This window comes from Protopterus annectens, chromosome 9.part0 (genome assembly GCF_019279795.1).
Source record: "Protopterus annectens isolate FY-2018-M chromosome 9.part0, PAN1.0, whole genome shotgun sequence".
Classification (NCBI taxonomy): Eukaryota; Metazoa; Chordata; order Ceratodontiformes; family Protopteridae; genus Protopterus; species Protopterus annectens.
This window is the reverse complement of record NC_056743.1, coordinates 440,332,920-440,360,857: the sequence shown is the minus strand read 5'-3', so window position 1 is coordinate 440,360,857 and position 27,938 is coordinate 440,332,920. Positions and strand designations below refer to the sequence as shown.

Below are 27,938 nucleotides of genomic sequence, written 5' to 3'. Positions count from 1 at the left end.
CCATAAATGTAGATGTTCGAGTGTATACCCTACTGCAGTCATCACACTTGGGTTATCCTGTCGTCAGGCGGTCCCGCAGTCGGCCCGAATTCCAAAGTCTTGGTCCGGCGTCAGTTGCTGTCGCTTCTTCCCTGACGTCAGTGCGCCAGGGGTATATATATGATGCATCCGACGCCATTTTCTTCAGTTTTTCTTGTCCCAGATGTCAGGTGCCCCCCAAAAAGGTGGTCAGTAATTAGTACCAATTTAAAAAAATTTGCACAAACAAAACATCCCTCCAGCTATAAGCAAATACACCACAAAGGTAGTATCATATTTTAAGGCATAGAAAAGTTTTAATTAGTTAGGTTAGAGGGGATGGAGGGAGGGTAACCTGGACTGCAGCAGGGTATACACTCTAACATCTACATTTATGATAGGTACAAAACTGTACTATGTTCGTGTTACCCTGCTGCAGTCATCACACTTGGGTAGAATCCCAAAGCTAAGGATGGGAGGTGGAGTCGAGCAGGGTTAGAGGAGGCTAGAAGGCCCTGCAGAACTGCAGTGGTGAAGCCAGCTCTAGCCTTAGAGTACAGTGGTAAGTGGTAGTGTTTGGTGAATGTGTGTACTGAACTCCAAGTTGTAGCTTCCAAAATATCCTTGGTTGGCACCCCCCTGAGGAAGGCTGTAGATGTAGCTGCTGCCCTGGTAGAGTGGGGCCTTACGGTAGCAAGACTGAGGAAAATGGCATCGGCTGATGCCTTTATACCCGAAGACCAGCAGAGATGACGTCGGATGAAGTGCGACATCAGCCGAAGCCGGACCCAGACTTTGGAATCCGGCCGACCGAAGGGCTGCCTGATGACAGGACAACCCATTTGTTATGACTGCAGATGCATCCATGAAGGACATCTGGTTTTCCATGATGGGTGTAGCAAAAACGAATGCAATGCCCTATCCATTTGGAAATGGTCTGTTTTGATATAGCCTTCCCTTGCGAGGCTGCAGCATAGGATACAAAGAGCTGGTCAGATTTTCTGAAAACCTTAGTTTTATCCAAGTAGTAACGTAGTTGCCTGAGAATGTCCAAGGAGTGCAGGAGTCTTTCTCCTTTGTTCTGTGGATTTGGAAAGAAGGTGGGTAAATGGATGGTTTGATTTAGAGCCACACTGGCTACCACCTTAGGAATAAAGGAGGGGTTAGTTTGTACAGACTCTGCCTTGATGGAAAATGAGGAAAGGCTCTACTGCCATTAGTGCCTGAAGCTCTGACTCTTCTGGCTGAAGTTATTGCTAGTAGCAGGGCAGTCTTCCATGATATAAACTTTAAGTCAGCTGAGAAAGCTGGTTCAAAAGGAGGTAGCGTAAGTTTTTCCAGAACAAAATTGAGGTCCCAGGTTGGTGTAGGTGCTCTCCTGGGGGGCCTAATGTTTTTGGCCCCTCTGAGAAACTGCCTTAGAAGTGGATGTGAAAATAAAGGAAGATCCGTGTTGTAGTGTGCTGAAACAGCTGAGGCATGGATTTTAATAGATGAAAAGGAAAGTCCTTTGTGCAACATCTCAGTTAAATACTGTAGAATCTGAGGTATGTGTGGCTAAAGGGTATTTTGGCCTTTAGCTTGGTTCCAGGCACAAAACCTTTTCCATTTGTCCGAGTAGGCCTTCCTGGTGCTGGGCCTCCTGGCTTCCAGAATAACATCCATAACAGCTTGAGGAAGAGGAGCTGGCTGGTTGTTTAGGTGATTTCCCATGCAGCCAAATTTAAGGTTTTGAGCTGGCTGTGTAGAATCTGACTGTCTTGCTGTGTGAGCAAATGAGCAGTTTGTGGTAAAATCCAAGGTGGGCCCTGGGCCATATTCCTTAGTAGAGGGTACCAGTGCTGGCATGGCCAGTCAGGGGCTATGAGTATCATTCTGGGTCTTTCCATCCTGACTTTCAGCAGCACCTTTGTGAGAAGGGGCAATGGAGGGAAGGCATATACGGTCTGGTTTTTCCAAATGAATGAGAGTGCGTCCACTTTCCAAGCTTGATGGTGAAGCATCCTTGTACAAAATTTTGTTAGCTGATAGTTTTGGGGACTGGCAAACAGGTCTATGTCTGGGTGGCCCCATTGTTGAGTTATCATTGCAAATACTTGTGGATCCAGTTTCCACTCGTGGGGATCCATGATGTTTCTGCTGAGGTAGTCTGCCAATGTGTTCTTTTTTCCAGGCAGGAATTGAGCTTGTAGCTGAACTTGGTAAGCCAGTGCTGTGTTCCACAAGGTCATTGCTTGCCTGCATAGAGGATAGGAGTGTGTACCCCCTTGTTTATGTACCACATTACTGCGGTGTTGTCCGTCCTTATTGTAAGCTGTCCTGGACGTAAGAGGTCCTTGAAGGCTGTCAGGGCATTCTGTACAGCTAGCATTTCTTTTTGATTGATGTGCAGATTCCTTTGATCTGCAGTCCATATGCCCTGAATGCACCGTCCGGCCATGTGTGCCCCCCAGGCATAGTCCGATGCATTTGTTGTCATAGTTTGCCTGGCTGGGAGTAAGGTGAAAGGCTGACCCTTGTTGAGGTGACATGCCTGAGAGCACCACAGAAACTCTCGTTGAAGGCAGGGAATGAGATATCATTGTGTCCAAGCTGTGGCTGTGTTGAGTCCATACGCTTTTTAGGTACCACTGTAATTCTCATATGCAGCTTTGCAAATGGTAGTAGTATGCAAGATGCCATGAAGCCCAAGGCCTGCAGAATTTTTCTTGCAGGGAGTTGGGTCTTTGTTGCCATTATTTTGAAATATTGAGTCAGTTGTAGTTGTTTGTCTGGCGTCAGATAAGCCATCTGGGCCGTTGTATTCAAGCTGACACCCAGGAATGTCATACTTTGTGAGGGTACTAGTTTTGATTTCTTTTTGTTTACTGTGTACCCTAGGCAACTTAGAAGGTGTTTTACAAAAGCCAGATGTTGTAAGAGGATGTCCTTGCTTTCTGCTTGGATGAGGCAGTCGTCCAGGTATGGGTATATTTGAATTCCTCTGTCTGCAGTATAAAATTGCTGGTGCCAGGCATTTTGTGAAGACCCTGGGCGCAGTAGATAAGCCAAAGGGCAGTGCAGAGAATTGGTAATGGGTTGAACCTGCAATGAAACTAAGGTATCTTCTACAATTTTGTCTGATAGGGACATGCAGGTATGCCTCCTTGAGCTCCAAAGTTACTAGTCATGCTTTCTTGCCAAACATGGGAAGAAGCTGCTGTAGTGTTAGTATCTTGAATTTGGGTACTTGTAAGAAGGTGTTTAGAATTGAAAGGTCCAGAATGGGTCTCCAAGCATTGTCCTTTCTGGGGACTAGAAAGAGCCTTGAGTAAAATCCTTGGCCTTGCTCCTGTGTAGGTACCAGTTGAATGGCTCTCATGTCCATGAGCTGCAATTTGTTTTTGTACCTCTGCCCATTGATTGTGTGGCAGGTTTGGCATTCCTCTTTTCATTGGCAAGGTGTGGAAATGGAATCTGTATCCTTGCGAAATAATGTCTAGGACCCATTTGTCCTTTGTGATGATGCACCAGTTGTCTGTAAAAAGTGCTAATTTTCCTCCCAAGGGAGCTGCCAAGAGAGTTTTGCTTGGCCATATGAGGTTTAAGTCATTGTGTTTGCCTTCTAGTAGTTTGGGACCCGTCTTCTCCTCCCTTCTGTGTTGCAGTGCCCCATTGTCGAGGTTTGTAGTGGGTTTGTGCTAGTCCTCTGCCTCTTGGGCGACTGTATCTACCCCTCTGTGGTCTGTCAAGTAGCTGGAAAGGACCAATTTTTTGTTGGCCAGTTTCTGCTGAAGCGAGGGGGATGAACCTGTAAGAAATCTTTGACCATCTGCTTTTAGATTCTAGGTTTTGCCTTATCCTCCATTTTCTTTAATACTTCTTCTGCTTTAACCCCAAATAGGACATCCTGCTGTAAGGGAGCATCTAGTAACTTTGCTTTGACATGATCAGGCAGAGTTTGTTCCTTTAACCAAGCATGCCTACGTATAACAGACCCAGTAACAGCTGCTCTACAGGAAGCTTCCAAGGAATCAAATCCACATTGTAAAGTATGTTTTCCCACCTGTTCCAGCTGCATGCAACAGATCCTGCATTTCCTTCAATTCAGACTGTTGAGGGTGTGTGCTCATCTTTTGTTTTATTTGAGACATTAGAAATTGCTGGTATTTAAGCATGTGAATTTGACAATTTAGTGCTCTCATAGCTAGAGTGGTTGAGGTGTAAACCTTCTTCCCCTACCTGTCTAGTGCTCTGGAGTCCCTTTCAGTGGGTACTGGATTTTTTGCCATAGAAGCCTTAGCCCCTTTTGGACCCTGGGAAATTGTCTCTGGGTCAGCAACAGGGCTTTTGTAAAGGAATTTGTGAGAGTCGGGCACTCTATAATATATATGTCTGGTTTGGCTGGAGCAGGAGGCAGAGAATCTGGATTTAAACTAGATTCTAAGTAAACATCATCCACAATGTCTAAAACTGGGGGGATAGCAAGTGGTCTGTGCTGGGGGAGTAAAAGAAAAGTACAGTTTTGTACCTACCATAAATGTAGATGTCCGATAGGAATGCATCTGCAGTCCTTACAAATGGGTTGTCCTGTCGTCAGGCAGCCCTTCGGTCGGCCGGATTCCAAAGTCTGGGTCTGGCTTCGGCTGGTGTCGCACTTCACCCGCCGTCATTGCTGCAGTTACTCGGGTATAAAGGCATCAGCCGACGCCATTTTCCTCAGTGTTTCTTGCCCCAGATGCCAGGTGCCCTCTAGGAAGGCTAAATTTTGATAAATGCCAATGGTTCAAAATATTAGAGAGCAAACAAAAAATAAGCATGTATGTACATATATACAAACAAATACACCATAATAGATTCCCCCAGCTAGCTATAAGAGGGCAAATACCCTAGGAGTACCACAGAGGGGAAGGAGGGTGGGTAATCCTGACTGCAGATGCATTCCTATCAGACATCTACATTTATGGTAGGTACAAAACTGTACTATGTCCTTCAAGGATGCATCTGCAGTCCTTACAAATGAGTAGAATACCATAGCCAAACTGGGGGAGGAGGAAAGATAGAATTATGGTGTAGTTAAGATCCCTTGCAAAACAGCAGTGGCAAAACCTGCTCGGGATCTAGAGTATAAAGGTAAATTATAATGCTTGGCAAATGTATGCACGGAGCTCCAAGTAGCAGCCTCTAAAATGTCTTTGGTAGCCACTCCTCGTAGAAAAGCTGTGGTAGTGGCTGTAGCTCTTGTAGAGTGAGGCCTGATGTTTTCTGGAGTTTTCTTTCCATGGTAGGAGTAACAAAATCTAATGCAATTTCCTATCCACTTAGATATTGTCTGTTTTGTAATTGCTTTCCCTTCCATTCCTGCTGCATATGCTACCAGTAGCTGGTCAGTTTTTCTATTGCTCTTGATCCTGTCCAGGTAATAGCGTAATTGTCTGTGTACATCCAAGGTATGCAACAGTCTTTCTCCCCTGTTCTGTGGATTGGGGAAGAATGTAGGTAGGTGGATAGCCTGATTTAAAGATACTCTGGAGACCACCTTAGGCATAAAAGTAGGATTTGTTCTCATGGACACTATCTTGATGGAAGATCAGAAAGGATTGTACTGCCATTAATGCCTGTAACTCAGAAACCCTTCTTGCTGAAGTGATTGCCAGCAGGAAAGCAGTTTTCCATGATAAGTATTGCAATTCTGCTGTTGCTGCTGGTTCGAAAGGAGGTAGTGTCAATTTTTCTAGCACAAAGTTCAAGTCCCATGCAGGTAATGGTGGCTTCCTAGGAGGTTTTACATTTTTAATTCCTCTCAGAAACTGCCTGAGCAGAGGATGTGAGAAAACTGGAGGATCCAAGTCGTATTCTGCTGAAATAGCTGAGGCATGAATCTTAATGGAAGAGTAGGACAGGCCTTTGTGGAATAGCTCTGCCAAGTATTCCAGGATGTTGGCTATGTTTACCAGTGACACATCTTCCCCTTTAGCAGTACTCCAAATGAAATATCTTTTCCATTTTGCTGAATAGGTTTTCCTTGTTGAAGGTCTGCGAGCTTCCAAGATAATGTCCTTAACCCTTTGGGATAAATTTGGGTTAATTTGTCTTATGCAATGTTCCAGGCAGTCAGCTGCAGAGTTTTCAGGTTTGGATGCAGGGTGTTGTAATTGTTCTGAGTTAACAGCAAGGGAACTAGGGTAAGGGCCATATCTGTTCCCGAGACATGCTCCTCAGTAATGGGTACCAATGTTGCCTTGGCCAATCTGGAGCTATCAGAATGATTCTTGGACGGTCCTCTTTGATCTTCAATAGCACCTTGTGCATCAAAGGAAGTGGTGGGAATGCATATGCTGACAGATTTTTCCAACTGAAGGATAGGGAGTCCACCTTCCATGCCAGTGGGTGGTACGTCCTGGTGCAGAATTTCTTTAATTGGTGATTGAGTGGGGATGCAAATAAGTCTATTTCTGGGAGACCCCATTTTCTTGTAATGGTTTTGAAGATGTCCGGATGCAGCATCCATTCGTGGGCATCCTTGGTAGTCCTGCTTAATATGTCTGCCAGAGTGTTTTCTTTTCCTGGTACAAAGATTGCTTGTAACTGAATGTTGTAACTCAGGGCCACATTCCAGAGGTCCAGGGCCATCCGGCATAGAGGGTACGAATGTGTGCCTCCCTGCTTGTTGATGTACCACATAACTGTGGTGTTGTCTGAAAAATCCACTTGTCTCTTGTGATGTAATGCCAGTTCTTTGAAAATAAAGCTAGCTTCCCACCTAAGGGTGCTTCTAGTTGTTCCCTGGAAGGCGGTGCCAGAGCCAAGTCACTGTGATTGTCCTGTAGTAGTGGTGGTGGCTGTGTCTGTGCCTCGCTGGTTGTTACCCTGCCACTGGCGTCCCCTGTAGGCACCCCTGGATTGGCTTCTGCCTCTTGAACGCCTATTCCTGCCTCTCTGTGCTTTGGAGGAGTCTGGAAAGGACCAATTCTTGGAGGGCCAATTCCTGCTAAACCTTGGAGGTTGGACCTGTAAGAAAACTTTCACTGTTTGGACAGATTTTGCCTTCTCTTCCATCTTCTTCAGCACCTGTTGTGCAGGAGAGCCAAACAAACTGATCTTGTCTATGGGAGCATCTAATAGTTTTGATTTGACATGGTCCGGTAAGGCCTGCTCTTTTAACCATGCATGCCTTCTGATAACTGTGCCAGTCATGGCTGATCTAAAGGAAGCCTCCAGTGCATCATAGCCGCATTTTAAAGAATGGTTACTAACTTGCTGAATGTTATGTACCATTTCCTGAACATATTTCTTGTCTAAAGGTTCATCAGAGGACAGTTTTATGGTTAACTGGTCTAGCATAAATTCTTGATACTGGATCATATGAAATTGACAGTTCAAGGCCCTAGCTGACAGAGTAGCAGAAGTGTAAACTTTTTTACCCCATCTCTCTAAGGACCTGGATTCCCTTTCAGAGGGGAGGGGATTTTTGGCAGAGGTAGATGCTACAGCCTTAGGCCCCTGGGAGATGGTCTCGGGATCTGCAAAAGGAGCCTTGTATAAATGGTGATGTGTGTCCGGGACCCTGTAGAACCTATCAGGCTTAGCAGGGGCCGGAGGTAATGAATCAGGAGCAGTGCAAGCATCATTAAATGCATCATCTACAACAGAAAGAACTGGAGGTATAGCTAAAGGCCTATGTTGTGGTAAATGCAAAAAGGTTCTAAGCCTTTTTCTGGAGTCTGAAAAATCTTGGCCCTGCCACTGAAATTGTTCCCTCATAGCATGCAAGGTTTCCCCAAAGGAAAATTCCTCAGGCGGAGGCAGAAGGATGTACTCTTCAGCATCAGAGTCTTCATAAGGGGAAAAAGGAGCCTCTGGAGGGTCTGTATTATCTGAATCATCAGAAGAATCATCTGTGGAAACTGGCTCAGGGGGCTCTGCTCTAGGCCTCTTCTCTGGAGGTGGGTGAGAGGCCCTGTCTGGGTGAGGTTGGGATCCCCGGATTAAAGAAATGAGATCCTCTGCTAAACTAAGCATTTGGGAACTGGAGCTAGGCCTGTGAGAGGGGGTCTCAACAGGCACAGATTTAGTAACTTTAGCTGCTTTAGCCATGACAAAGGCCTTAATGGACATGGCTGCAGGAGGCCTAGCAGCTCCACGTGCAGGAGTTGAAATATCCAAGGGAATAGTGTCAGATAATTCCTGAGAAACCACAACTGCAGGTTGGATTTCAGAAGCCGATTCCACTAGGTTGGAAGAGGCCTCGGTAGAAGGTAAGCTTTCGGCTGAAGGAAGAACCGCTTGCTCGGTTTCAGCCGAAACCGAGACACTGGCGGTGGTCTTAACAGCGGTTTCGGCCGAAACCGCGGACCGCGAGTCCTTGCGTTTTTTGGATATTTGTGAAGTCGGAGGATCCGACGGCATAATATAAGCAAAATCAGAGCCGAAAAACTGCTCAGCAAATTCCGACCGACGTCTAAGCGTCCGTCGGTTAAAAGAAGCACAGGCTAGACAAGCTGCTACGTCGTGGTCTGGGCCTAAACAAGGTAAGCAGTAAGAGTGGAAATCTTTATGAGGTATTTGTTTCCCACAAGTTAAACAGTTATTCACTTTTTCTGACATCGGCTGAGGCAAGAAAGAGTCCCCAACGGGGTACTTAGCTTTTTAGAAGTCTTCGGTAGTAGTAGAAGTATTCGGTAGTAGTAATCTCTGGTTCTGACCGACCGGCACTTGCGAACAGCTTCTGCTTCGGGCGCCATGCGGCAAGAAAGACTGAGGAAAATGGCGTCGGCTGATGCCTTTATACCCGAGTAACTGCAGCAATGACGTCGGGTGAAGTGCGACACCAGCCGAAGCCAGACCCAGACTTTGGAATCCGGCCGACCGAAGGGCTGCCTGACGACAAGACAACCCATTTGTAAGGACTGCAGATGCATCCTTGAAGGACATCTCTGAGCCTTTTCTTTGAGTCAGAGTAGTCCTGACCTTCCCACTGGAAATGTTCCCTCATGGTATGTAAAGTTTTCCCAAAGGCATAGTCTTCAGGGGGAGAAGCTGAGGGAACGGAATCCTCAGCATCAGAATCTTCAAAAGGGGGAAGGAATAATCTTGTTCCTCAGAGGAGCCTGAGGAAATAGACACTTGATCAGAGGAGGCATAATCTTCCTCTTGTCTAGGCCTTTTGTCGGGTGGAGGTTGGGAACCCCTGATTAAAGAGATCAAATCTTCAGCCATTTTATGCATCTGTTTCTTAGGCATGGGGCCTTGAACTGGAGACTGAAGTGCAGTCTTTTTTGGTTTAAGAGGAGTCTTAACCTTAGGATACGTTTTTATGGTGAGCATCGTCGGTCTGAAGACACCTTCAGAAAAGTACAGTTTTGTACCTACCATAAATGTAGATGTCCGAGAGGTATGCATCTGCAGTCCTAACAAATGGGTTGTCCTGGCCTCAGGCAGCCCTTCGGTCGGCCGGATTCCAAAGTCTGGGTCTGGCCTCGGCTGATGTCGCACTTCACCCGACGTCATAGCTGCAGTTCAGCGGGTATAAAGGCATCAGCCGACGCCATTTTCCTCAGTGTTTCTTGCCCCAGATGCCAGGAGCCCTCTAGGAAGGCTAAATTTGGATAAATGCAAATGTTTCCAAACAATAGAGAGCAAAAAGAAATAAACAAGTATATACATATATACAAACAAATACACCATAATAGATTCCCCCAGCTAGCTACAAGATGGGCAAATACCCTAGGAGTACCACAGAGGGGAAGGAGGGTGGGTAATCCTGACTGCAGATGCATACCTCTCGGACATCTACATTTATGGTAGGTACATAACTGTACTATGTCCTTCAAGGATGCATCTGCAGTCCTAACAAATGGGTAGAATACCATAGCCAAACTGGGGGAGGAGGTAATAATAAGATTATGGTGTAGTTAAGATCCCTTGCAAAACAGCAGTGGCAAAACCTGCTCGGGACCTGGAGTATAAGGGTAGATTATAATGCTTGGCAAATGTATGCACGGAGCTCCAAGTAGCAGCCTCTAAAATGTCTTTGGTAGCCACTCCTCGTAAAAAGCTGTAGTAGTGGCTGTAGCCCTTGTGGAGTGAGGTCTGATGTTTTCTGGAGTTGTCTTTCCATGGTAAGAGTAACAAAATCTAATGCAATTTCCTATCCACTTTGAGATTGTCTGTTTTGAAATTGCTTTTCCTTCCATTCCTGTTGCATATGCTACCAGTAGCTGGTCAGTTTTTCTATTGCTCTTGGTTCTGTCCAGGTAGTAGCGCAATTGCCTATGTACATCCAAGGTATGTAATAATCTTTCTCCTCTGTTCTGTGGGTTGGGGAAGAATGTAGGTAGGTGGATAGCTTGGTTTAGAGATACCCTGGAGACCACCTTTGGCATAAAAGTGGTATCAGTTCTCATGGACACTCTATCTTGATGGAAGATAAGGAAGGGCAGTACTGCCATTAATGCCTGTAATTCAGAAACCCTTCTTGCTGAAGTGATTGCAAGCAGGAAAGCAGTTTTCCATGATAAGTACTGTAATTCTGCTGTTGCTGCTGGCTCAAAAGGAGGGAGTGTCAATTTTTCCAGCACAAAGTTCAAGTCCCATGCGGGCAATGGTGGCTTCCTTGGTGGCTTTACATTTTTAATTCCTCTCAAACTGCCTGAGTAGAGGATGAGAGAAGACTGGAGGGTCCATGTTGTATTCTGCTGAAATAGCTGATGCATGAATCTTAATGGAAGAATAGGACAGGCCATTGTGGAAAAGTTCTGCCAAGTATTCCAGGATGTTAGCCATGTTTACCAGTGACACATCTTCTCCTTTAGCTGCACTCCAAATGAGATATCTTTTCCATTTTGCTGAATACGTTTTCCTTGTTGAGGGTCTGCGAGCCTCCAAGATAATGTCTTTAACCCTTTGAGATAAATCTGGGTTATTTTGTCTTATGCAATGTTCCAGGCAGCTAGCTGCAACGTTTTCAAGTTTGGATGCAGGGTTTTGAAGTTGTTCTGTGTTAGCAGTAAGGGAACTAGGGGCAGAGGCCATATTTGTTCCCGAGACATACTCCTCAGTAATGGGTACCAATGCTGCCTCGGCCAGTCTGGAGCTATCAGGATGATCCTTGGGCGGTCTTCTTTGATCTTCAATAGCACCTTGTGCATCAAAGGAAGAGGTGGGAATGCATATGCTGTCAGGTTTTCCCAACTGAAAGATAGGAGTCCACCTTCCAAGCCAGAGGGTGGTATGTCCTTGTGCAGAATTTTTTCAATTGGTGGTTGTGTGGGGATGCGAATAAGTCTATTTCTGGTAGTCCCCATTTCCCTGTAATGGATTTGAAGATGTCTGGATGCAGCATCCATTCGTGGGCATCCGTGGTAGTTCTGCTTAGGATGTCTGCTAGTATATTTTCTTTTCCTGGTACAAATATTGCCTGGAGCTGAATGTTGAAGCTCAGGGCCACATTCCAGAGGTCCATTGCCATCCGGCATAGAGGGTATGAATGTGTGCCTCCCTGTTTGTTGATGTACCACATAACTGTGGTGTTGTCCGTCCTTATCAGCAATTGACCCTGTTGAAGAAACTGTCTGAATGTCTGGATTGCCAGTTTTACTGCCAGCATCTCCTTTTGATTTGTGTAGGTTGAGCTGGTCTTGAGTCCATAAGCCTTGTATGCACTTGTCCAGCATGTGAGCCCCCCAACCGAGGTCTGAGGCGTCCGTGGTGATAGTCTGGCTTGGTTGAGGGCTGTGGAAGGGCAGTCCTTTGTTCAATTGACAGGCCTGAGCACACCATTGGAATTCTTGCTTCAGGCATGGAATTATTGGAATTTGGGTTTCTAGGCTGTGCTTGTGCTGAGACCATAAATTCCTTAGCTACCATTGCAACTTCCTCATATGTAGTCTGGCATGTGGAATCAATATTATGCAGGATGCCATGTAACCCAGGGCTTGCAGGACTTTCCTTGCTGTTAGCTGGTTCTGCGTTGTTAATGCCATGAAATAGAGAGGAAGGTGCTTCTGCTTTTCTGCTGTGAGGGATGCCATTTGATTTGATGTGTCCAGTTCTGCACCCAAGAAAGTTATCCTCTGGGATGGTATCAGCCTTGACTTTTTTATATTGACTGTGTATCCCAGGGCTTGTAGCAGATGAATGACCTTTTTCAAATCTTTTGCTAATTTGTTTTTGTTGTCCGCTTGCAACAGGCAGTCGTCCAGGTAAGGGTAAATTTGAATTCCCTGGAGCCTGCAATGAGCAATTACTGATGCCAGGCATTTTGTGAACACTCTGGGCACAGTAGATAAGCCAAAGGGCAATGCTGAGAATTGATAATGCTCTGATCCTGCAAGAAATCTGAGGTATCTTCTGCAATTTGGTCGTATGGGGACGTGCAGGTATGCCTCCTTGAGATCTAGAGTTACCAGCCAAGACTCCTTGCCCAGCATGGGAAGAAGCTGCTGTAGGGTCAGCATCTTGAATTTTGGAACAATGACATATGTGTTCAGAGCGGACAGGTCTAGAATAGGTCTCCATTGGTTTTCTTTTCTTGGCACCAGGAAAAGTCTGGAGTAAAATCCTTGCCCTTGTTCCACAGACGGTACCTTTTCTATAGCTCTCATCCTTATTAAGTTGTCTATTTGTTCTAGAGCTTTTGTCTTTTGATTTGGAGGTAGGTTTGGCATTCCTCTTTTCCTTGGTAGAGTATGGAAGTGAAACCTGTAACCTTTGTCTATTGTCTGTAAAATCCATCTGTCTCCTGTGATGTAATGCCAGTTTACTGAAAATAAGGCTAGCTTTCCGCCTAAGGGTGCATCTAGTTGTTCCCTGGTAGGCGGTCTCAGGGCCAAGTCACTGTGATTGTCCTGTGGAAGTGGTAGTGGCTGGATCTGTGGCAGTACTTCACTGGTTGTTCTAGATTGACCCCTGCCCCTTGGGCGCCTATTCCTGCCTCTCTGTGCTCTGGTGGTGTCTGGAAAGGACCAATTCTTGGAAGGCCAGTTCCTACTAAACCTTGGAGGCTGGACCTGTAAGAAATCCTTGACTGTCTGGACAGATTTTGCTTTCTCTTCCACCTTCTTCAGCACCTGCTGTGCAGGTGAGCCAAACAAATTATGCTTATCCATGGGAGCATCTAGGAGCTTTGATTTTACATGGTCTGGTAAGGACTGCTCTTTTAACCATGCATGCCTTCTGATCACTGTACCAGTCATAGCTGATCTAAAGGAAGCCTCCAGTGCATCATAGCCGCATTTTAAGGAATGATTACTGACCTGCTGTATGTTATGTACCATTTCCTGAAGAGACTTTTGTCTAATGGTTCAGGCGAGGACAGTTTTTTAGTTAACTGGTCTAATATAAATTCCTGATACTGAATCATGTGGAATTGACAGTTTAAGGCCCTAGCCGAAAGAGTAGCAGAAGTATAAACTTTTTTACCCCATCTCTAAGGCCCTAGATTCCCTTTCAGAGGGAGGGTTTTGGGCAGAGGTAGCTGCTACAGCCTTGGGTCCCTGTGAAATAGTTTCAGGATCTGCAAAAGGAGCCTTATACAAATGATAATGTGTGTCCGGAACCCTGTAGTACCTGTCGGGCTTAGCAGGGGCCGGAGGAAGTGAATCAGGGGCAGTACAAGCATCATTAAATGCATCATCCACAACAGTAAGTACTGGAGGAATGGCTAATGGCCTGTGCTGTGGCAAATGCAAAAAGGTCCTAAGCCTTTTCCTAGAGTCTGAAAAATCCTGGCCCTGCCATTGAAATTGTTCCCTCATAGCATGCAAGGTTTCCCCAAAAGAAAATTCCTCAGGCGGAGAGGCAGAAGGAATGGAGTCTTCTGCATCAGAGTCCTCATAAGGAGAATAAGGGCCTTCTGGAGGGTTTGTATTTTCTGTATCAGAAGAGTAATCTGAAGAAACTGGCTCAGGGGGCTCTGCTCTAGGCCTCTTCTCTGGAGGTGGGTGAGAGGCCCTGTCAGGGTGAGGTTGGGATCCCCTGATCAAAGAAAGGAGATCCTCTGCTAGACTAAGCATTTGAGTACTAGAGCTAGGCCTGTGAGAGGGGGTCTTAATAGGCACAGTCTTGGTTGATTTTGCTGCTTTAGCCCTGGCAAAAGCCTTAATCGACATGGATGCAGGGGGCCTAGCAGCTCCACGTGCAGGAGTGGATATATCTAAAGGGATAGTATCAGATAAATCCTGTGAACCGGTAAGAGCAGGTGGAATTTCAGTAGCAGATTCAGCCATGCTGGATGAGGCCTCGGTGGGAGGCAAGCTTTCGGCCGATGGAAGAACCGAGGGCTCGGTTTCAGCCGAAACAGAGACACTCGCGGTTGACTTAACCACGGTTTCGGCTGAAACCGCGGACCGCGAGTGTCGGTCCTTTTCCTTGCGCTTTTTAGCTAATTGTGTAGTCGGAGTTTCCGACGGCATGTTGTAAGCAAAAGCGGAGCCGAAAAACCCCTCAGCAAATTCCCACCGACGTCTAAGTGTCCGTCGGTTGAAAGAAGCACAGGCTAGACAGGCTGCTACGTCGTGGTTTGGGCCTAAACAAGGTAAGCAGTAAGAGTGGAAATCTTTATGAGGTATTTGTTTCCCACAAGTTACAGTTATTCACTTTTTCTGACATCGGCTGAGGCAAGAAAGAGTCCCCAACGGGGTACTTAGCTTTTTAGAAGTCTTCGGTAGTAGCAATCTCTGGTTCTGACCGACCAGCACTTGCGAACAGCTTCTGCTTCGGGCGCCATGCAGCAAGAAAGACTGGGGAAGATGGCGTCGGCTGATGCCTTTATACCCGCTGAACTGCAGCTATGACGTCGGGTGAAGTGCGACATCAGCCGAGGCCAGACCCAGACTTTGGAATCCGGCCGACCGAAGGGCTGCCTGAGGCCAGGACAACCCATTTGTTGTTAGGACTGCAGATGCATCCTTGAAGGACATCAGAAGGTGTTTCTGCAGCACCGGTTTCTCTTTCTGCAATGTCGTCGGTAGGGCCTAAAGAAAATGGCTGCGTCGGCCTAGAGCTCTCCACCATAGGGTCCGAAGCGGTCCGGGGTTCCAATTCTGCGGTAGCCAGGGGCTGCGTAGGCACCTCACTGAAAACCAGAGACCGGCCCAGCCGAGGTCTCGGAGTCCGGCTTGGATCTAGGCTGCCTCTCCTTATCTTTGCGTTTTTTTGTGCACGCCGGTAGTCGGTTGCTTCGATGGCATAGTGTAATTAAATTTTCTACTGAAGTAGTGTCATGTGAAATCAAAGCGCCGTTTTATAGTACGCTTATTAAACCTAGCACAAAAGCGACAACCAGTGACGTCGTGGTCTGGGCCTAGGCAAGGTATACAATAAGAATGAAAATCCTTATGAGGTATTTGCTTCCCACAAGAAATGCAATGGTTAACTTTTTCTGACATCGGTCTGAGGCAAGAACAGTTTCCCCAACGGGGTACTTAGCTTTATTGAAGACTTCGGATCTGAAATTCGACTTCGAAAATCTCAGAAGTTGGCCGACCGGTACTTGCGAACTGCTTCTGCTGCGGGCACCGCGTGGCAAGAAAGACAGAAGAAAATGGCACTGGATGCATCATGTATACCCCTGGCACACTGACGTCAGGGAAGAAGCGACAGCAACCGACGCCGGACCAAGACCTGGAATTCGGGCCGACTGCGGGACCGCCTGACGACAGGATAACCCAAGTGTGATGACTGCAGCAGGGTAACACGATGAACATCATCCTGAAAGACTTGCAACATGAGGAGGACAGCTCTCATCTCCAGGACACAGACATACAATCTGGTTTCTGTGCGTGTCCACATGCCATGGACCATCTTTCCCTTGCAATACCCCCCCCCCCCAACCCCAACTGGGAAGTGTCCATGGTCACCATGGTGGAGGGGGATGGGAATAGGAAAAGGCCTGCCTAACATCAGGTTGTCCAACAGAAACCACCACTGAAGATGCCTTCTGCAAACTGAAATCAGCTTGACAGAAGCAGACAGAGGCTGGTAGAGTACAGACCACCGATCAGACAGAGTCCACTGAAGGACTCGCATCAAATATCTTGCAAGAGGAACTAGTGGGATGGCAGCTGCTATAGATCCTAGAGCTTGAAGAATTAGCCTTGCCAGAGGAGAAGGTAGACTCACGCTGTTTGTACATGATCTCTCAATATTAGAACGTGACGAGGGAGAAGCATGGCAATCGGACGGTGTCCAATGAACTTTAAAGTCTACACAGGAGAAAGATTTGACTTTGCCAGATTTTTAGTAATCCCCATATGGTTGGCAAGATTGAAGTAGTAATCCCTCACCTGTACTAATTGATGCTTGGTTGGGACAGTAAAGAGCTAGTTGTCCAGCTAAGGAAACACCCAGAATCCCTGCAGTCTTAGGTGAGCTGCAAATACTGCCATGCATTTGGTAAACACACTGGGGGCTATGGACAGTCCAAAGGGCAGAGCCCTGAATTGAAAATGACTGGCTCCCAGCTGGAAGCAAAGATGACTCCTGGGGCACCTATCTATTTTGATGTGATAGACATCCTGTAAGTCCACAGAGCACATCCAATCATCCATCTGCAGCAGCGGAAGAATGGATTGAACTGTCACCATTCGGAACTTTGCTTTCTTTACAAGCAAGTTTAACTTGTTTAGATCCAAAATGGATTGCAGGTTCCCAGTTTTCTTTGGCACTAAAAAGAAGCGAGAGTAAGTTCTTAATCTTCTTTGTGCAGTCAGGACCTCTTGGATTATTTTTTGCAGTAGATTTAGAATTTCTGCTACTGCACACTCCCTCTGACTGGGTGGAACGTCGGGGAGCCTTCTCTGACCTCTCCAAAGGAGGATTTAGAAAGGGGATAGCGTAGCCTCTGGATATAATCTCTAGCACCCACTTGATTTATGTTACATCGATCCAGGCAGTAGGGTGTAGAGAGAACCGATCCAGACTGCCTCCAAGCAGTAAACACAAAGAATGTGCATTGGAATGCGGGGAAATTATGTCTGCGTTCCGAGCACCGTTTAAACTCAGAGGGTCCGTCAGCCATCACAAAAAAAAAAAAATCTTCCCACACTCACACAAAAGGAAAGACCCAACAAGCAGAAAAAGGCTAATAAAGTGCTTTTTTTATTTTTAAAAGAATGAAACAAGGAAGTAGAAGGGGAGCCTAACAGAAAAATACAGCTTACCCAGAGCACAGGAAAAAATTTAGTTAAAGGAGAGCCATAAAGGCAAGGGAGAAAACACCACGCACATGATAAAAAAGGAAAGAGAGAAACTAAATAAAATAAGGAAAAAGGGCACTTATCTGTAAAGTAGATACCCAAGGGAAACCAGTGAAATGCTCAAGATTCAGCTGACCACATCTGATTTCGCTGGCGGCAAACAAGATCTGAGGAGGTTGGTTGGAGTGCATGACATTGTAGGTAGGGGAGGAGCTCGACACTTGGTTCTTAGTCTGAAGGAATGTGGCCGAGTCAGATCAAAGGACAGATCCGTAACCCATATGTGAGGAGAAATGAAAGACGTCAGATCATAGTCTTGTTCTTGAGAAAAGGCCGGAACCAGAGTACATTTTTGAGGAGTATCCTGCAGTTATGGAGACCCAAAGGAGGTTTCAAAGACATAATAGCTTTGAACAACCCCTGTGAGAAGTCTATCTACTCTTTTTCCCTAGATGCTGAGGGAAGAGACCACATGCCTAGTCTTCTGCTTTTTCTTTTTAGGCATGATGTTTGTCTGGATGAGGCACAGAGGTTCAGAACCCTGTCTGACTTCTATTAGGGAGCCTGGAAGCTCTGGCAGCAAACTGGGGAAATCAGACAAAGCTGAGAACTGAGACAGAAGTGAAGACAGTGGTACAGGTTAATACCTTCAAGTATCTGGTAGGAGTGGTTGAAGAGAAGGGAAGTCTGACTGAAGAGGTCAAAGCTAGAATCAGAGGGGCTGCAGCCAAATGGCATAGAGTGTCAGGTGTAGTTTATGGCAGAAGAATGCCACAGAAGCTGAAAAGTAAGGTGTACAAAACAGCAGTGGGACCAGTACTACTGTACAGTACAGGAACCTGAGCAGTTAAGACAGAGCAGATGAGAAAGCTAAAGGTGCTAGAAATGAAGTGCCTGAGAAGGGTGGTAAAATGCATATTGTGGGACATGTGAAGAAATTAAAAAATAAGAGCAGAAGCCAAAGTAGCTCCAATTGCAGAAGAGATCAAACAGAACAGATTACGGTGATTCGGACATGTGTGCAGAAAAGCAGAAGACAATCTGGTGTAGAAAGACTTGGGACAGACAGGAAGAAGGTAAGAGGAAATGAAGGTGTCTAGCAAAGAGGTGAATGGATTTTGTAGAGAAGATCTGTGCCAGTCAGGTATGAGTGTCGAAGACGGCAGGAGTGTGGCACTGAACCGAGAGAGATGGCGACAGTTAACATGACCCCCTACCCCACGAAGAAAATGGAAAAAGGCAGTTGATGATGACCTATGCTTTGAGAGAGAGAAAAACAAAAATTAAAGTTGGATAATGTACTTCAGTGATCCATACTAAAATGTGTTGCATTTAAGCCTAGAAGCCCATTTCTAGAGCTCCCACTGATAAATCAGTCCACAGTATGGAACACTTAATCGACAATTGCAATAGTTAGAAAAAAAATAACTAGCAGTACAGGTCATTAAAGAGAAAATGCTGCCATTGTATCAAAAGGTGTTTAACAACAGTGCAAACTTTGAACAATGATACTTACAGAGACAGAGGCATCGTCATCTAGTTGGTACTTGGCAGCTATGCCGAACCGTGTGTTGTTGCTCCCTGCTGTCCAGGCCAAATTAACTGCAGTTTCCATTTTATCATTAACCTTCTGGTAGATGGAGCCTCCAAATTCTGTGCCATCATTCCTGTTTTAGATAAAGACATACGTTAAAAAAAGCAACTTTACACAAAAGTTTGTCTGACATACTGCTACATAAAAACATACATACATTAGTGCAAGTGTTAAGTAGTCTGCAGATGTTCTTTTTCCTTACCAGCAATGCCATACACTTGTAAAATAACACTTCTTTAACTCTATACCACAATTCATTTTTTCCACCACTACTGCAACGGATGTGTACTGTCTATCCAACCTGAAATTTGACCCTTCAAAATGAAATCCATCTCCTTAATATCCCCTCCCAATTATTTAGTTCAGTTCCTTTTCTGTTCCTCATAACTTTATGAATTCAATTCATAACCTTTTAAGGTCCATCTTCTAGACAGGCAAGAAATCTAGCCTCCCTTCATACAATGCTTATTCCTCAGAAAATCCTAACAGCCTTCCTTTGTATTTTCTCATTCCTTTTTGTATCTTTGTTTCTTTTAATATAGAAGATCTTTCACCTAAGACTTGTAGAATCATCTAAAAATCAAAACTGCCTCCCTGTACGTGAAAATGCAGCATCAAATACAGTTGTGTAAGAGCTTACTATAACAGTACATGTCCTACTAATCACTGTTGCAGTATTCATAACATGTTTTTTGTTGAAGTCCATCTGGGGTACTAAAGCCTTACCTTCACTGAGGGTGTACATCCAGTGTGGGACCTCAGCTCATGTGCACAGTGGTATAAAGATAGACATACACACAAGATCCTCAGACTAACACTAAGTCAGCAGCCTGAAGACAACTGAGAGGGGAAAATGAGCTAGGAGTGCATCTCAAACAAGAAGGAAACCCTTCCAAAAAAGGATGTGTGTGTGCAATCAGTAAGCAAGGCAGCATAAGAAGGGAGGGGAAAAATACAGTGTCAGTGATCAGTAGGACATCTATTGTTATGGCAAGCTCTTGCACAGCTGTACTATGTCCGAACAGAAAAAGAACAGTTTTGTACCTACCATAAGTAGATGTTAGAGTGTCTTCACTGCTGCAGTCATTACACTTGGGTTTATCTTGCCATCAGGCGGTTCCGCAGTCGGCCAGAGTTCCGAACTCTTGATGCAGCGTTGGTTGCTGTCGCCTCCTCCGTGACGTCAGTGCGTCAGGAGTATATAAGAAGCAGTCAACGCCATTTTCTTCAGTTTTTCTTGCCCCAGATGTCAGGTGCCCCAAAAAGATAGGCAATACATACTGCTTACAAAACATATAATACGGTAAAAACAAAACCTTAAGTAACCAGCAAATACACCACATAGGTAGAATAGTGTAGAAAGACCCAGCTAAGAAAGAGGGGATGGCGGGAGGGTAACCAGGACTGCAGCAGTGAAGACACTTGAACATCTACATTTATGGTAGGTACAAAACTGTACTATGTTCATCGTGTTTCACTGCTGCAGTCATTACACTTGGGTTGAATCCCAAAGCTGAGTCAGGGTGGCTGGTTCTAGAGAGGATTTGGTGTGGCTATGAGGCCCTGCAGCACTGCAGTGGCAAAGCCAGCTCTGGATCTAGAGTAAAGAGGCAAGTGGTAATGCTTGGTAAAGGTATGCACTGAACTCCAAGTTGCAGCTTCCAAAATGTCTTTGATAGGAACTCCTCTAAGGTAGGCAGTAAAAGTGGCAGTTGCCCTGGTGGAATGTGGTCTAATGTTAGGTGATACAGGTTTCCCATGCTGTGTGTAGCAGAACCGGATACAGTGACCTATCCACTTTGAAATGGTCTGCTTTGAAATAGCCTTTCCCTGTGATCCTGCAGCATATGATACAAACAGTTGTTCAGTTTTTCTGAAAGCTTTTGTTTTGTCCAAGTAGAAGCGTAATTGCCTGTGTATGTCCAAGGAATGTACAAGTCTCTTCCCTTTATTCTGGGGATTCGGATAAAAAGTTGGCAGGTGAATAGTTTGGTTAAGAGCCACACTGGATACCACCTTAGGCATAAAGGAAGGGTTTGTTCTTAAAGAAACCCTGTCTTGGTGGAAAATGATGAAAGGCTCCACTGCCATTAGTGCCTGTAGTTCTGAGACTCTTCGTGCTGAGGTTATTGCCAGAAGCAGAGCAGTTTTTCATGATATATATTTTAATTCTGCTGAATTGGCTGGCTCAAAAGGAGGTAAAGTGAGCTTTTCAAAGACAAAATTGAGGTCCAAAGTAGGTGTTGGTGCTCTCCAGGGCGATCTTATGTTTTTAGCCCCTCTGAGGTACTGCTTTAGCAATGGATGAGAAAAAATAGGCGGATCTGTGTTGTAATGAGCAGAGATGGCAGAGGCATGGATCTTAATGGATGAGAAGGATAGTCCTTTGTCCAGCATCTCAGTTAAGTATTGTAGTATCGGAGGAATGTTAGGGTCAAGAGGGTCAAGGCTTTGAGCCTGGTTCCAGGCACAGAATCTCTTCCACTTTTCTGAATAAGATTTCCTGGTGCTAGGCCTCCTGGCCTCCAAAATGACATCCATAACAGCTTTAGAGAGGTGTTGGCTGCTTGGCTAATGAATCTGCCATGCAGCCAGGTTTAAGGTTTTGAGCTGACTGTGCAGGGATCCGATTGGTTTGTTGAGTTAGTAGGTGTGGAATTTGAGGCAAAATCCAAGGTGGGCCTTGAGCTAAGTTCTTTAAGATTGGGTACCAATGCTGGTGTGGCCAGTCTGGAGCAATCAGAATCATCTGTGGCTTTTCTTGTCTGGCTTTTAGGAGTACCTTTGAAAGGAGAGGCAGTGGTGGGAAGGCATAAACATTTAGGCTTTTCCAGCTGAACAAAAGCGCATCCACTTTCCATGCTTGTGTGTGATAAGTCCTTGTGCAGAATTTTTGTAGTTGGCAATTCAGTGGGGAGGCAAAAAGATCTATGTCCGGGCACCCCCATGTTTGCATTATCATGCTGAAGACTTGTGGATTTAATTTCCACTCGTGAGGATCCATGATGTTTCTGCTTAAGTAGTCTGCCAGAATATTTTTCTTTCCTGGCAGGAATTGTGCTTGCAGATGAAACTTGATATTAGAGCTGTGTTCCACAAGGTCATGGCTTGTCTGCATAGGGGGTAAGAAAGAGTGCCCCCTTGCTTTTTTATGTACCACATTACTGTGGTGTTGTCTGTCTTTAATAATTGTCCTGGATGCAGAAGGTCCTTGAAAGGTGTTAGGGCATTTTGTACAGCCAACATCTCTTTTTGATTGATGTGAAGATGCATTTGGTCTGTGGTCCATTTGCCCTGAATACATTTTCCTGCCATGTGTGCTCCCCAGGCGTAATCCGAAGCATCTGTTGTTAAAGTCTGCCTGGCTGTGGGAAGAGTGAAAGGCTGACTCTTGTTGAGGTGACAGTGTTGAGTCCAAACACTTTTTAGGTACCATTGTAATTTCCTCATATGCAGTCTGGCATAGTAGTACGCAGGATGCCATGAATCCCAAGGCCTGCAGAATTTTTCTTGCCGGGAGTTGGGATTTTGTTGCCATCAATTGAAAATACTGAGTAAGTTGTCCTTGTCTGTCTGGCGTGAGATAAGCCATCTGGGCCGTTGTATTTAAGCTGGCACCCAGAAATATTATCTCTTGTGAGGGCACTAGTTTTGACTTCTTTTCATTTACTGTGTACCCTAGGCAAATTAACAACCTTTTTACAAATGCCAGATGCTTTAGAATGATGTCCTTGCTCTCTGCTTGAATCAGGCAGTCGTCCAGGTATGGATATATTTGAATTCCTTTTTGTCTGTAAAATGCAATTACTGGTGCCAGGCACTTTGTGAAGACCCTGAAGACCCTGTGCGCAGTAGATAAGCCAAAGGGCAGTGCAGAGAATTGGTAGTGCATTGAACCAGCTATGAATCTGAGGTATCTTCTGCAATTTTGTCTGATAGGGGCATGCAGGTATGCCTCTGAGGTCCAAAGTAACCAGCCAAGCTTTCTTGCCCAACATGGAAAGGAGCTGCTGTAGTGTCAACATTTTGAATTTCGGAACATTCAGGTAAGTATTTTGAGTAGAAAGGTCTAGTATGGGTCTCCAGGCTTTGTCCTTTCTGGGGACCAGGAAGAGTCTTGAGTAAAATCCTTGTCCTTGTTCCTGCTGTGGCACTTTCTGAATAACTCTCATGTCCATGAGTGCTGTAATTTGCTTTTGTGCCCCTGCCCATTGGTTTTGTGGCAGGTCTGGCATTACATTTAGCCTTGGTAAAGTGTGAAAGTGGAACCTGTAACCTTGAGACACAATATTCAGCACCCATTTGTCTTGGGTGATTGCTTGCCAGTTTTGTGGAAAAAGTGCTAGTTTCCCCCCTAAGGGAGCTGCCAAAAGGGAAGAGCTTGGCATTGGAAGGGGGGAGTCATTGGGACTGTTTCCTGTAAGGTTGTGACTTGTCCTCACCTCCTTTTGGGGTTGAAGCACCCCACTGTCGTGATCTGTAAGAACCTTGAGGCTGAGATCTGCCTCTTGGACGTCTGTATCTGCCTCTTTGTGGCCTGTCTGACACTGGAAAGGACCAATTTTTTGTATGCCAATTCCTGCTAAATCGAGGTGACTGTACCTGTAAGAAATCCTTCACTGTTTGCATAGATTTTGCCTTATCCTCCATTTTCTTTAATACCTCTTCTGCCTTAACACCGAATAAAATATCTTGCTGTAAAGGAGCATCCAATAATTTTGCCTTAACATGATCTGGCAAACTTTGTTCTTTTAAACAAGCATGCCTTCGAATCACAGATCCTGTAACTGCTGCTCTACAAGAAGCCTCTAATGAATCAAAACCACATTGCAAAGTACGTTTTCCCACTTGTTCAGCTGCATGCAATAAATCCTGCATTTCCTTATAATCAGGATGTTCTGCACTTGTACTCATTTTCTGTTTTAACTGAGACAGTAAATATTATTGATATTTAAGCATGTGAAACTGGCAATTTAAAGCCCTCGCTGCTAAAGTTGCAGAGGTGTAAACTTTCTTCCCCCATTGTCCAATGCTCTAGAATCCCTGTCAGAGGGAACTGGATTTTTAGCCATAGAAGCCTTTACCCCTTTGGGACCCTGGGAAACAGTTTCTGGGTCAGCAACAGGGTTTTTATAAAGAAATTTGTGAGAGTCAGGGACTCTGTAGTACTTGTCTGGCTTGACTGGAGCAGGGAGTAAAGAATCAGGATTTAAACTGGATTCAGGGAACACATCATCCACAATATCCAACACTGGCAGAATAGCAAGGGGCCTGTGCTGAGGCAATAAAAGAAAGTCTCGGAGCCTTTTATTGAATTCAGAGTAACCCTGGCCCTCCCAATGGAAATGTTCCCTCATGGCATGTAAAGTTTCCCCAAGAGTAATCCTCAGGAGGAGAGGCTGAAGGAATTGATTCTTCAGCATCAGAGTCCTCATAGGGGGGTAAAGAGTATCCCTGGTCTGAAGAGGAATAAGAATATATAGAAACCTGATCAGAGGAATCATAGTCTGTATCCTGCCTAGGCCTTTTAGCAGGAGGGGGATGGGAACCCCTGATCGGAGTAATTAAGTCTTTGGCCATTTTGAGCATCTGTTTTTTAGGCATGGAGACCTGTCCAGGTGAATGCTGTACTTACTTGTCTTTAATGTAGTTTTAGACTTGGCTGTAGTTGCAATGGTAAGTTGTGAAGGTCTGAAAACACTCTCAGAAGCAGATATCTGCTCAGCGGCTCCAGACCCATCTGAAGGGTTAGTCTCCGTAGGCCCAACACCTTGAGTATCCAGAGGCCTAGGCAGCTCCATGTGGGAGTTGGTCTCGGCTTGTAGCTCTGAGGTAGCGGGTGTCAGGGGCTGCGAAAGCGCCTCACTGAGAACCGACTGGCCTAGAAGAGGCTTCGGTGTCAGTTTTGGGCCTCGGATGCCTGTGCTTATCCTTACCTTTGCGTTTTTTTGTGAATTCCGGTCGTCGGTTCTTCCGAAGGCATGGTATAATTAAACCTTCAGCCAAAGTAATGCGAGCAAATCAAGCAGACGTTTAACAGTGCTTTTGTTAAATCTAGCGCAAAACCGACAACTAGTGACATCATGATCTGGGCCTAGGCATGGAATACAGTAAGAATGAAAATCTACATGACGTATTTGCTTCCCACAAGAAATACAACTATTAACTTTTACTGACGTCGGTCTGAGGCAAGAAAAAGTTTCCCCAATGGGGTACTTAGCTTTATTGAGGACTTTGGTTCTGAAAATTTAATTTGATATCTCAGGAGTCGGCCGACCGGCACTTACGAACTGCTTCTGCTTCGGGCACCGCACAGCAAGAAAGACTTAAGAAAATGGCGTTGGCTGCTTCTTATAGGTTCATAGGTTAGTACTAGGCTATCAGCCCTAGGGTCTATACAAGCCTAGCCATAACAATTCCCTGAATATTTCTTCCCACATTATTTACTTTCCTGGACCCCTGTCTAGCAGGGTGACTGACGTGATCCCTGGGGTGAATTTCCTTTCTCCCATCCAATCGTCAAGGTTCCTCTTGAAGAGGTCCAAAGAGGCACTCTGCTTGACATGTATGGGCAATCTATTCCAGAGTCTGGGGAGTCTCTGGGTCAGGAACCTATCCCTCCAACATGTTTTGTTTATTGTGATGACAAGGTTTAGATCCCTGGAGTGTAGCTCTGAGGGATTGGGATTTCTTTAAGTGTAGCATGTCCAACAGCTCTGGGTTTGACATGGCCTTGTATGTTAAGCAGAGATCGCCTCTGAGTAGACGATATGCGACAGAGTATAGCTGGAGTTTTTTATGGCGGTCAGCATAGGGCATCTGCTTTAGGCCTGTGATTCTTTTAGTGAGGTATTTCTGAGGCCTTTCCAGTTGTTGCAGATGTCTTGAGAGGTACATACCAAATGGGGCATTGTATTCTATAATGGGTCTAATGAGGGATGAGTACAGTGGGACAATGACCTCCTTTTTTCTGGATGAAAAGCCCTTCGTGATGAGGTGTGCCACATAGAAGGATTTCCTGACTGTTGTGGCGATGTGGTTATCGAAGGTGAGACCACTGTCCATCTGTGTCCCTAAGTCTCTTATCACACTTTCTGTGTTTAGTGTACTGCCACTATATATACCCCTAACACACTGACGTCAGGGAGGAGACGACAGCAACCGACACCGGACCAAGACTTTGGAACTCTGGCCGACTGCGGAACTGCCTGATGGCAGGATAACCCAAGTGTAATGACTGCAGCATTGAAACACGATGAACATCACTATTGTAGTACTCATATCAGATGGGAGCTTCCTAGAGCTGGAGAGAGAGTGGGGTAGCTGGCTAGAGTAAAGAGGAACTGTCCAGAAGACCAGAGAAGACTGCTCTGGCAAAGACAGCCCTTGACCTGGAGAAGGCATCAATTTTGTAGTGCTTAGGGAAAGTGTGCAAACAGGACCAAGTAGCCACTTCCAAGATCATCCTGGCATCAACACTCTAGTAGGAAGAACCAGAAGGGGTAGCCGCCTGAGCGGAATGTCCTTTAGGGCAGGAAGGCAAGGATTTACCAAGTTATAAGTCGCAGAATGAGACAGCTTTCAATATCCAAGTTGCGGTAGTTTGCTTTAGGACTAGCTGAGGCAGATTGGCATTCATGAAAGAAACAAACAGTCGGTCAGTTTATCTGATAGTCTTCGTTTTGTCAAAATAAAAGCTCAGCTGTCTGTGAATGTCTAAGGAGTGTAAAATCTCTTCCCCACCCTCCCATTTTGAAGACTGGGAAAGAAAGGAGGTATGTGAATAGCTTGATTGAGTCAGAGTTCATTCACTGCCTTACACATGAAAGGAGGACTGGTCCTAAGCATTACCCGCCCTTGTGGAAAATGTGAAAAGGAGGAGTAGCCATGAGTGCCAGGAGTTCAGACACCGTGTGTGCAGAGGTTAGAGCCAGTATGAGTTCAGTTGCCCATGGGCAGAATTTTAAGATGACAAATGTGGTTGGCTCAAAAGGGGCTATAGGGAGCTTTTCTGGAACAAAATTACGATCCCATGGCAGAGTAATTGGCTTCCTCAGAAGCTTACAGGATCTAGAGGTCAACAGGCATTGATGGCTGAAAAATGGACTTTAATGGATGAGTAGGCCAAGCCAGAATGCAGATGCTCACAGACATGCTAAAGTACCGTGAGGGCCTCAGACGAGACTGGTTCTAGTCTATGCTTGTGACACCAAATTGGAAATCTGTTCCACTTGACTGTACATGATTTTCTGGTATTATGCTTCCTGGCCTACTGTAAAACCTGTACAACATCCTCCGAGAATAAGTGTTTTTAGGGATCAGAACCCAATCAACACTGTCAGAGAGGCTAAGATGGAGAGTACAAGTCGACTCTTCTGTTGGGTGATTAGGTCTGGTTGTATCGGAATTTTCCAGTGGTTTCCTTTTGATACATGGAAGAAGACGGGAAAAGTACAGTTGTGTACACTTGCCATAAATGTAGATGTTAGAGTGTATTCACTGTTGCAGTCATTACATTTGGGTTATCTGCTTGCAGGTAGCCCTCAGCTGGCCTGATTATCAAAGTCTTGGGTCCTGTGTCAGTTGCTGTCTCATCTTCCATGACGTCAGGTAGACAGGGGTATAAAGTATGCAGCCAATGCCATTACATCAGTTTTTCTTGCCCCAGATGTCAGGTGCCCCCATAATGGGAAGCAATTATATACAAGGTTCCACCACCAACAAAAAGCAAATACACCAGAAAGCTTAAATACAGTAAACAAGAAGAGAGGTATAGCCAATAGAAGTCAGGGGGCTGGAGGGAGGGTAATCAGGACTGCAACAGTGAATACACTCTAACATCTGCATGTATGGTAAGTGTATACAACTGTGCTGTGTTATTCGTGTTTCACTGTTGCAGTCATTACACTGGAGTAGATTCTCAAAGCTAAGGAAGGAGGCAATTAGAGAGTATTAGGACCAGCTATTGGGCCAGGCAAGACTAAAGTGGCAAAAAGTACAGTTTTGTACCTACCATAAATGTAGATGTCCGAATTGGATAGCATCTGCAGTCATAACAACTGGGTTGTCCTGTCGTCAGGCAGCCCTTCAGTCGGCCGGATTCCAAAGTCCGGGTCCGGCTTCGGCTGATGTCGCACTTCACCCGACGT

The 27,938-nt window shown here is 45.4% G+C and overlaps 1 protein-coding gene across 3 annotated transcripts in view; it reads right to left on the bottom strand.

Moving 5' to 3' along the window:
* The window catches only part of VDAC3 (voltage dependent anion channel 3), a 1,015,607-nt gene that overhangs the window by 281,158 nt on the left and 706,511 nt on the right, over window positions 1-27,938 (bottom strand). For all 3 annotated transcript variants that reach the window (XM_044082980.1, XM_044082982.1, XM_044082981.1), the window contains one exon: window positions 18,712-18,862. In XM_044082980.1, the coding sequence (XP_043938915.1) occupies window positions 18,712-18,862 (151 nt within the window). The remainder of the gene's footprint in view (window positions 1-18,711; window positions 18,863-27,938) is intronic.